Source organism: Anomaloglossus baeobatrachus, chromosome 11, assembly GCF_048569485.1.
Source record: "Anomaloglossus baeobatrachus isolate aAnoBae1 chromosome 11, aAnoBae1.hap1, whole genome shotgun sequence".
Taxonomy (NCBI): domain Eukaryota; kingdom Metazoa; phylum Chordata; class Amphibia; order Anura; family Aromobatidae; genus Anomaloglossus; species Anomaloglossus baeobatrachus.
In genome coordinates this window covers 49,009,361-49,019,360 of record NC_134363.1, presented here as the reverse complement: position 1 = coordinate 49,019,360, position 10,000 = coordinate 49,009,361, and the positions used below count along the sequence as shown (strand labels likewise).

Genomic DNA, 10,000 nt, shown 5'->3' with positions numbered 1-10,000 from the left:
CACAATAATCCTTGGCACAACTCGCTGCCACCAACCGATTTACGGTAACTATTAGCCGAACACACGGACGTGGGATTCAAGATCGAGATAACAGAACAGCCCAAGATTAATTATATAATTTAATCGCCTAAAGCACACTAGAACTACAATATATACAATAGGGAATCTACAGAATATACATATGTCAGAGTACAGTTACAGATAAAGCATGGTTTACAAACAGATATGCAATTCAATCAGTTACCTTGTGTGTCTGGCCACAGGGGGGCGCTGTAGACCAGGTTTCTAGGATTCTTCCTCACAGGTCTTTCCCAACCAGGCCCCCGAGCAGAAGAACGCTGGAAAATGGCCGAAGTAGGGTTATCAACCTGGGCAGATCCAGGTCCCCTCCTACCTTCGTGACCTCACAGGGAGCACTGCCACTCCCCCTGCATGGATCAGAATTATCCAGCAAAGGGGATATTGGCCATAACTTTGCCTGGGAGCGTCGTAGGCGGACGCCAATGCTCTCATTGTGACAGTTATGAATTTAGCTACAGAACGAGGGGACTCATGACCTGTCTGCCAGTTCCCCATTGGCTGATATCACGCCTGGGGCATTTCCCAATGTCCTGCTCCCATAAAAAGGGGGTGCCGGCATCGTCCACATGCGGAGACACCATTTTTATGGTTGCCATATTTATCGGAAATATGGCTTGCGAGATATGAACCATTTTTTACTGGAGTCGTTCTGTCTGGCTATTTCCAGAGCCTTGCTAATTAGATAGCAGCTCCTACTACAGGGTGACGGCAGGGAGTCATCCTGTGTCCATTGTCCCAAAGCCACCTAATTTCCATATCACAGGACATGGCCATGGAGTTTGTTGCTAAACCAGTTGTGTGAAGGAAAGGGGGGGGGTGACACCAGGAGAGGGCTTCCTGACATACTTGAATATCATGATTTATCGTCATATCTCCGGATTTACCTCACACCTCCCTCCTTTTGAGGGCGCTAGGGGGCAGCACACTCCGGTGTTCCCCCGTGCGACCGTCCGCGACCTCTCCTTGTCGGGACAGCCCGTCTGCGTTACCGTGGTCACGGCCCCTTTTGTGGCGAATGGTGAAGTCGTATTGCTGGAGCGCAAGGCTCCATCGCAACAATCGCCCATTCGTCCCAGAGACGGTGTGCAACCAGCTGAGGGGATTGTGGTCCGTCTCCACGATGAAGTGGCGCCCGTATAGATAGGGTTGCAGACGCTGCAGGGCCCACACTATGGCCAGGCACTCCTTCTCCATTGTAGAATAGGCCACTTCCCTTGGTAACAGCTTCCTGCTCAGGTACAAGACTGGGTGCTCTTGGCTCGCAGAGTCCACCTGGCTGAGCACCGCACCGAGGCCGAAGTCACTGGCGTCGGTCTGTACTACAAACGGCTGCGTGAAGTCGGCTGCCTGTAGCACGGGCGGGCTGGACAGGGCGTCCTTTAGGGCCCGGAAGGCTGTCTCGCAGTCCACTGTCCAATCGACTGCAGAGGGCAGCTTCTTCTTGGTGAGGTCCGTCAAGGGCTTTGCCAGGCTACTATAGCATGGAACAAACCTCCTATAGTACCCAGCGGTCCCCAAGAAGGACATCACCTGCTTCTTGGTCCTGGGGGTAGGCCAGGATGCGATGGCTTCCACTTTCTCAGGCTCGGGCTTCAGTGTTCCCCCGCCTACCCGGTGACCGAGGTACTGGACCTCGCTCATGGCCAGCTGACACTTTCCCGGCTTGATGGTCAAACCTGCCCGGTGGATCCGCCTGAGCACCTGTGCTAGATGCTCTAGGTGGTCCTCCCAGGTGGGACTGAAGACGGCAATGTCATCCAGGTACGCGGCCGCGTACCCTTCAAGTCCCTTGAGCAGGGTGTTGACCATCCGCTGGAAAGTGGCAGGGGCATTCCTCATCCCGAATGGCATCACCGTGGACTCGTACAGTCCAAATGGGGTAATAAAGGCAGAGCGTTCCCTGGCCTTGCGAGTCAGGGGGATCTGCCAATATCCCCGGCTCAGATCCATGATGGTCAGGTACTGAGCCCCGGCCAACTGATCGAGCAGGTCATCGATGCGTGGCATTGGGTACGCATCGGCGACCGTGACCGCATTGAGCCCCCTGTAGTCCACGCAGAACCGAGTGGTTCGGTCCTTCTTAGGGACGAGGACTACAGGCGAGGCCCAAGCGCTGTTGGATGCCTGGATCACCCCCAGCTTCAGCATCTCGTCAATCTCCTGGCGCATGTGTTGCTGCACCTCCAGGGAGACCCGATATGCTGAACGCCGGATCGGGGGATGATCCCCAGTGTCCACGTGATGGACAGCCAAGTCAGTCCTTCCGGGCTGGTTGGTAAACAACCCCCGGAAGGGGTGTAGGGTGGCCCACAGCTGGGACCGTTGGTCCTCCAAGAGCTGGTGGCCAACCTCCACATCCTCAATGGATCCGCCTGCCCTAACCTGGGCTAGCATATCCAAGAGGGTTTCCGCTTCTCCCTCCTCGGGCAGGTTGCACACGGGGAGCGCACATGCCTCCCGCTCATGATGTGCCTTCATCATGTTCACATGGAAGGGCTTCCGCCTTCCACGGGCAGGGTCCAGGGTGACCAGGTACGTCACAGGGTTGAGCTGCTGGTACACGAGGTATGGGCCTTCCCAGGCTGCCTGAAGCTTGTCCTGTGGTACGGGGACCAGTACCCACACCTCTTGACCCACTTGGTAGGTCCTCTCACAAGCGTTCTGGTCGTACCAACGCTTCTGATCAGCCTGGGCTTGAGCCATATTGTCGTGTACCAGTTGCGTCAAGGCCTGCATTTTGTCCCGGAAGCGCATGACATACTCGATAACCGACACTCCAGGGGTGGCCAAATCCCCTTCCCAAGCCTCTTTCACCAGAGCCAGGGGGCCCCGCACACGTCGCCCGTACAGGAGCTCAAACGGTGAGAATCCTGTTGAGGCCTGTGGAACCTCCCGGTAAGCAAATAACAGGTGTGGGAGATACCGCTCCCAGTCACGCCCATGGGAGTCGACCAACATCTTAAGCATCTGCTTTAAGGTGCCATTGAACCGCTCGCACAGGCCATTAGTCTGTGGATGGTACGGGCTGGCCACCAGATGTCGCACCTGGACTTGCTTACAGAGGGTCTCCATCAGCTGGGACATGAATTGGGTCCCCCGGTCGGTGAGCATTTCCTGGGGAAAACCCACTCGGGAGAAAATCTCCAGCAATGCGGTGGCCACCTTGTCAGCCCGAATGGACGACAAGGCCACTGCTTCTGGGTACCGGGTGGCATAGTCCACTACCGTCAGTATGAAGCGTTTCCCGGAGCTGCTGGGGATGGCCAGCGGGCCGACCAGATCCACAGCCACCCTCCTGAAAGGCTCATCGATGATTGGCAGAGATACCAGTGGGGCTTTGGGGCGTGGCCCCGCCTTCCCCACTCTCTGACAGGTTTCACACGAACGGCAGTAGGCAGCCACATCGGCCCCCATTTTTGGCCAGTAGAAATGCTGGTTTAACCTGGCCTTGGTCTTAGCGATCCCTAGGTGTCCGGCCATCGGAATCTCATGTGCGATCCGCAACAACTCCGTCCGGAACGGATAGGGTACCACCAACTGTCGGTCCCTGGGCCACGCCTCCGGTGAACCCTGCTGGACCGTGGCCCGGTACAGCCGTCCTTGGTCCCAGACCACTCGCTCCGGGTCCGAGTCCGAGGGAGGCTGTGCCGCCTGCTCCTTTAGAGCTTTCAGGCTGTCGTCAGCTTCTAACGCTGCCTGAAACTCCTGACTAGATGTGGCCAGAATCGACGAGACTGTCACATCTTCAGTCAGTACCCCGGGACCTGTGTCCTGGCCTCCACCTGACTCGGCTGCCACTTGGTCAGAAGGGGAAGAGCTATCGGACCTCCGGGAGGCCCCTTGGCTTCCAGCACTCCCACTGCGGGTGACAGCGGCCACAGCCGCTGCGACCGTGGGTCGTGCCTGCTCCTCCTCCGTTCCTGACCAAGTCGCCGGTTCAGGCAGACCTACCTGGCTTCCTGACACCCCGGTTGTGGGGGAACCATGCACCGAGATCTTACCTGGGAGCACTTCCGCTCCTGGACCGGCCCCAATCTCACCTGCCTGTTCCCCTCCTGCAGCAACAGAACCCCGCTGTGAAATCTCTGGGGACCCCACATTTGCTGTGGTAGCCCCCACCCCACACACTGGTCCTCCCCCTGCAGCACCCTGCTCTCTGCTTATCCCTGCAGAGGGCAACAGATCCCAGCTCACAGGCTGGTTACTTGTAGAGGCATTGTCACACCTTTCTCTGACCCCCTCCCCTGTCACAGCTGCAGCTGAGTGTGTGTCTATGGTGTCTATGCAAGCAGAAATATCAGAGTTCACTCCCTCCTCCCTTACATCATTCATAGATAACACATTAACATTGTTAGGAGTCATGTCAGTACGGGCTGAAGGTTCAGCCCTTGGTTGGGGCCCAAACTGGGAGGTTATCTGCCCCAAATCTGTCCCAAGTAGCACGTTTGCAGGGATCCGATCAGTTACCCCCACCTCCCTCACCCCTCGCCCCGCGCCCCAGTCCACATAAATGTCAGCAACAGGCAGCGCCGGGTCAATGCCTCCAATCCCGGAGACAGCGAGGGTTTTTCCAGGGATCAAGTCTTGGGGGGACACCATCTCAGGCCGCACCAGAGTCACCTCCGAGGCGCTGTCTCGCAGTCCTATGGTCACAGACTGGCCGACGGTGACAGGTTGGAAGCTGTCCAGGGACCTACCACCACCCCCACCCACACAATACACCTTGGGCGGCCCTTGGGACGGGGACGGAGCCGGGGCCTTGGGACGCTGAGGGCACATGGCCTTGAAGTGTCCAGGTAGGTTGCACTGGTGGCACCGTCTTGGCTCTGCCACGGGCCTGGAGAGGGGAGTTGAGGGGGACACCCCCTGCAGTCTAGGGGCAGGTGGGGCAGTCGCAGAGTTCATCTTACCCCCTCTCCAGGTGCTGCTGGTGGCTGCTCTCCTGGCTTCAGGAGCCTGATTGTTGGTGTAGTCATCTGCCAGGGCAGCTGTAGCCGTGGATCCCTTTGGCTTCTGGTCTCGGATGAACTGGCGGAGATCCTCAGGGCAGTTCCACAAGAGTTGCTCCGTGATGAACAAGTCCAGGATCTCCGGTCCGGTGGAAAGCTGCAGGCCTTGGGTCCAGTGGTCGGCAGCTCGGGCAAGTGCCCGCCGGTGGTCAGCCCAGGAGTCCTTTGGTCCCTTCTGTAGCGTCCGGAACTTCTTGCGGTAGGACTCCGGGGTGAGGTTGTACTGTTGGATCAGGGCCCGCTTGATGGTGTCGTAGCCCTGACCCGCCTCAGCAGGCAAGTCCCCAAGGATATCCAGGGCCTTACCCCTTAAACGGGGGGTCAGGTATTTGGCCCACTGGTCCTTGTTCAGATGATGCTGCAAGCAAGTCCGTTCAAAAGCAGTCAGGAAAGAGTCCAAGTCTCCATCCTTCTCCAGCACTGGGAAGTCCTCAACACGGACCTTTGGAAGTTTGGTGTCTGGAAGGTCACGGGTGGCTGATGAGGGCCGGAGCTGAGCTAGCTGCAGCTGGTAGTTACGCTCTGCCTGGCGCTCTTCACGCGCTGCTTGCCGCTCACGCTCGGCCATGAGTTCCTTGTAGCCCTCCCGGTCTCCAGCCTGGCGTAGGGCCATAGCCATTTGAAGAAGGCTATCCGAGCCTCCCAGGCTCGGTGGAATGGCACGTGGTGATCTGCGGCCCGCTGCGGAGCCTGGTGCTTCACTGTCCATTGCAGAGCGGAGGGCTGGCATCTGGCTCGTTGAGGACCCTTGGGCGAGCTGCTCCTCATCTTGTCCAGCAGTGCCCGGTTGTGCAATGTCCTCTGCAGAGCTGTTTTCTGGCGTCGAGCTCCTGGAGGACTCGTGGGCAACCTCCTCATTGCTGTCCACAGCACCGTCCTCCCTCTCTTCGGCTCCTGCTTTAGCATTGGCCAGTTGCATAGCTCTGCTCCTGGTGCCATCAGCCATTCTTGCAGACTTTTGGTCACTGACACAGAACTGACACCTGATGCCTCCACACACCTTACAGTATCTGCACTCTGACACTCTAGTGTTGAGCTAGTCTGAAGACCCCAGCAGCCACAGCTGCTGCAGGCAGTCTTTAGTGTCTGGGAGTATGGGTCTCACACTCACACACACTATTATCTCGATCCCACCGCTATGCCACCAATATGTCACAAACCACCGGGGGGTCACTCAGAAATCCCCCGCGCTGGCTACCAGTACGTCACAATCGGGGGGTAACAAGTGGGGGTCACCCCTACTTTATACCTCCCGACCGACAGACAGAGCACGTGACGCGCTCTCTAGCGCCCCTCTTATAGTCAGGCCAATTATGGAATTGCCCGACAATAAGCAAGGAGGCCGCTATACTACTTATGCCGATTATTGAAGGGCCCCCGGCGAGAGAAGGGTATATATTCCCCCGACCTCCGCGGGCGGAATATATAAACTCTCCCCGAATCTCACTGGCCTCCCCACAATAATCCTTGGCACAACTCGCTGCCACCAACCGATTTACGGTAACTATTAGCCGAACACACGGACGTGGGATTCAAGATCGAGATAACAGAACAGCCCAAGATTAATTATATAATTTAATCGCCTAAAGCACACTAGAACTACAATATATACAATAGGGAATCTACAGAATATACATATGTCAGAGTACAGTTACAGATAAAGCATGGTTTACAAACAGATATGCAATTCAATCAGTTACCTTGTGTGTCTGGCCACAGGGGGGCGCTGTAGACCAGGTTTCTAGGATTCTTCCTCACAGGTCTTTCCCAACCAGGCCCCCGAGCAGAAGAACGCTGGAAAATGGCCGAAGTAGGGTTATCAACCTGGGCAGATCCAGGTCCCCTCCTACCTTCGTGACCTCACAGGGAGCACTGCCACTCCCCCTGCATGGATCAGAATTATCCAGCAAAGGGGATATTGGCCATAACTTTGCCTGGGAGCGTCGTAGGCGGACGCCAATGCTCTCATTGTGACAGTTATGAATTTAGCTACAGAACGAGGGGACTCATGACCTGTCTGCCAGTTCCCCATTGGCTGATATCACGCCTGGGGCATTTCCCAATGTCCTGCTCCCATAAAAAGGGGGTGCCGGCATCGTCCACATGCGGAGACACCATTTTTATGGTTGCCATATTTATCGGAAATATGGCTTGCGAGATATGAACCATTTTTTACTGGAGTCGTTCTGTCTGGCTATTTCCAGAGCCTTGCTAATTAGATAGCAGCTCCTACTACAGGGTGACGGCAGGGAGTCATCCTGTGTCCATTGTCCCAAAGCCACCTAATTTCCATATCACAGGACATGGCCATGGAGTTTGTTGCTAAACCAGTTGTGTGAAGGAAAGGGGGGGGGGGTGACACCAGGAGAGGGCTTCCTGACATACTTGAATATCATGATTTATCGTCATATCTCCGGATTTACCTCACAGACACACAGAGACAGAGAGGGATATAGACAGAGAGAGGCAGACAGAGAGACAGACAGAGAGACAGAGAGGGAGACAGAGAGAGAGACAGACACACAGAGACAGAGAGACAGAGAGGGATATAGACAGAGAGAGGCAGACAGAGAGACAGACAGAGAGACAGAGAGGGAGACAGAGAGAGAGACAGACACACAGAGACAGAGAGACAGAGAGGGATATAGACAGAGAGAGGCAGACAGAGAGACAGAGAGGGAGACAGAGAGAGAGACAGACAGAGACACACAGAGACAGAGAGACAGGGATATAGACAGAGAGGGAGACAGAGAGACAGACAGAGAGACAGAGACACTTAATTACTATCCCGGGCAATACAGCCAGTATATATATATATTGCACATGAGGCAAAAACAGGTGCTACACTGATAATAACAAATGGACACACCTTAGCAGTAATTTCTTAAAGTGGTATGCATGTGCTATAAAGTGATGAAATACCTCCAGGTTACGCCATCACTTTCTGGTCAGTGGAAATCTAAACTTTGGGATCTTTAGATTCCAAAGGGGGTTTAGCGTTGATTGAGATCTACACGGCTTCCCTCCAACTACTATTCATATGAGATTGCAGCTTCTTACAGACTCAGTGTCCCTTTATTCTCCAAATTAGTGGAGTTCTCTGAGGACAAACCCTCAATCATGAAGTGTCTTAGTGAATTTATAAGAAGGTCACCATATTCAGATATGACATGAGCCTCTACAAATTTGGAGCAGATACTGTATATTAGTGCAAACTGCATCTATATATCTAGGATCTACACTTCAGCACAATATTTGACTAAGGTTTCACCCTTTCCTTCCTCAGGTATGTGAAGACCAGCAATGCGGAGAAGAGGTCTTCCCCTTGGCAGTTAACTGTTTGGACAGGTTCCTGTCGGCGGTGCCCGTAGAGAAGAGGCGGCTTCAGCTGGTGGGCGCCACTTGTCTTCTTCTCGCCTCCAAACTGAAGGAGTCAAAACCAATAACCATTGAGAACCTCTGCATGTATTCTGACTTCTCCTTCACCGACAGTGAAATGCGGGTGGGTATCTTGTGGTCTACACACTTGCCATTTGTCTTCCTAAAGGGGTTTTCCGAAAAAAAAAAAAAATAATTGTGCATTACTCACCCTCCCCGAGTCCACTGCTAGGCCTCTGCCGCTGCTCCCGGTGCCTGTTCTAGTCTGCCGGCTGACGTCACATTGACCGTGTTGCAGCCAATTAGTGTGCCTGGAGTAGACGGTACAAGCTGCTAAGCCAGACTTGGCTACCTCTGCCAAAATGGGCAAAGCACCGGTGGCAGGCCGTAGCATCCGCCAAATTTATGAAAAAGTTGATCACTCCGGTGGCGTACCTTATGCCAGAGATGTTCCCAGCCCCTAACTAGTATTTTTGGCAAGGCACACACCACTTATGATGTAAAAAATGTATTAATTGACACCTGGTATGTAACCGGATGATGTGATCTAAGCAGAACTTCTGCCAGTTGACCTGTCACCTATGTGTTGTTTTTATTATTATTTTTTTATCTGGTGTAAATGCCGCTGTTCTCCTGAATCCAGTGTTGTTTTTCTTTCACTTCTGCGCCTCTCCGTTCCTGAGATATGGCCCTCTTATGTGAGCCCAGCAGCCAACGTCAAGGTGACCTCAGATTACAGGGTTGTGCCTTCTGATTGAGCACTCCTGCTCTTCAGCCTTAGGTGATTTTAATTCTTCATTTGCAGGTTCCTGTCCACCCATAAATTGGAGATTTTTTTTTTAACCTAAATAGAGGCATTAGTGTAGGCAGAGAGCCAACAAAAAGAGGTCGCCTTGCTGTTGGCTGTTGGGCTCTCATAAAACTGGCCATTTTAGTGTGCAAAGTATTTCAATTTTTACATGTTTTCCATAGCAGTAATGCATGTCTATATTCTCATATTCATTGTTACACATATCTGAGCACTACAGAGTGCAACTATTTCCTTTTGTTACAATTACACATGGGGACGTGACATTGCGTTACATTACATGAACCGCCAACCTCAAGTGTCCATTGTTTGCTGCATTGGGTCTTACCCTCTCGTCTCCTGTGTAGGGAATGGAGCGGCTTGTCTTGAATAAATTAAGATGGGACATAGAAGCGGTGACACCCAGAGACTTTCTCCCGCACTTCTTGGAGCTGCTCAGTCTGTCAGCAGACAAGACGCACCAGGTCCGGAAGCACGCCGAAACCTTCATTGCTCTCTGCACTACAGGTAGGTCGCTGACACTCCGCTTAAAAAGATTTTATTGCCTGTGACTTATTGTATGTAATAAGATTTTTCATCTTTTTTTTTGTTTTTTCCTTTTATCTTGTAGACTGTACTTTTATTGCTCTTCCTGCTTCTATAGTGGCCGCCGCCAGCGTGGCCGCTGCAGTCACCGGACTCCGGCCCGAGAACCTGGGTATGGCATGTTCCAGTATAACAGCCG

At 53.7% G+C, this 10,000-nt stretch overlaps 1 protein-coding gene across 1 annotated transcript in view; it reads left to right on the top strand.

The window, feature by feature from the left end:
- LOC142256027 (G1/S-specific cyclin-D1-like) overlaps window positions 1-10,000 on the top strand; it is a 19,195-nt gene that overhangs the window by 6,432 nt on the left and 2,763 nt on the right. Inside the window, exons 2-4 of the mRNA XM_075327522.1 lie at window positions 8,377-8,592; window positions 9,624-9,783; window positions 9,887-10,000. The exon at window positions 9,887-10,000 is cut by the window's right edge and continues 35 nt beyond it. Coding sequence (XP_075183637.1) covers window positions 8,377-8,592; window positions 9,624-9,783; window positions 9,887-10,000 — 490 coding nt within the window. The remainder of the gene's footprint in view (window positions 1-8,376; window positions 8,593-9,623; window positions 9,784-9,886) is intronic.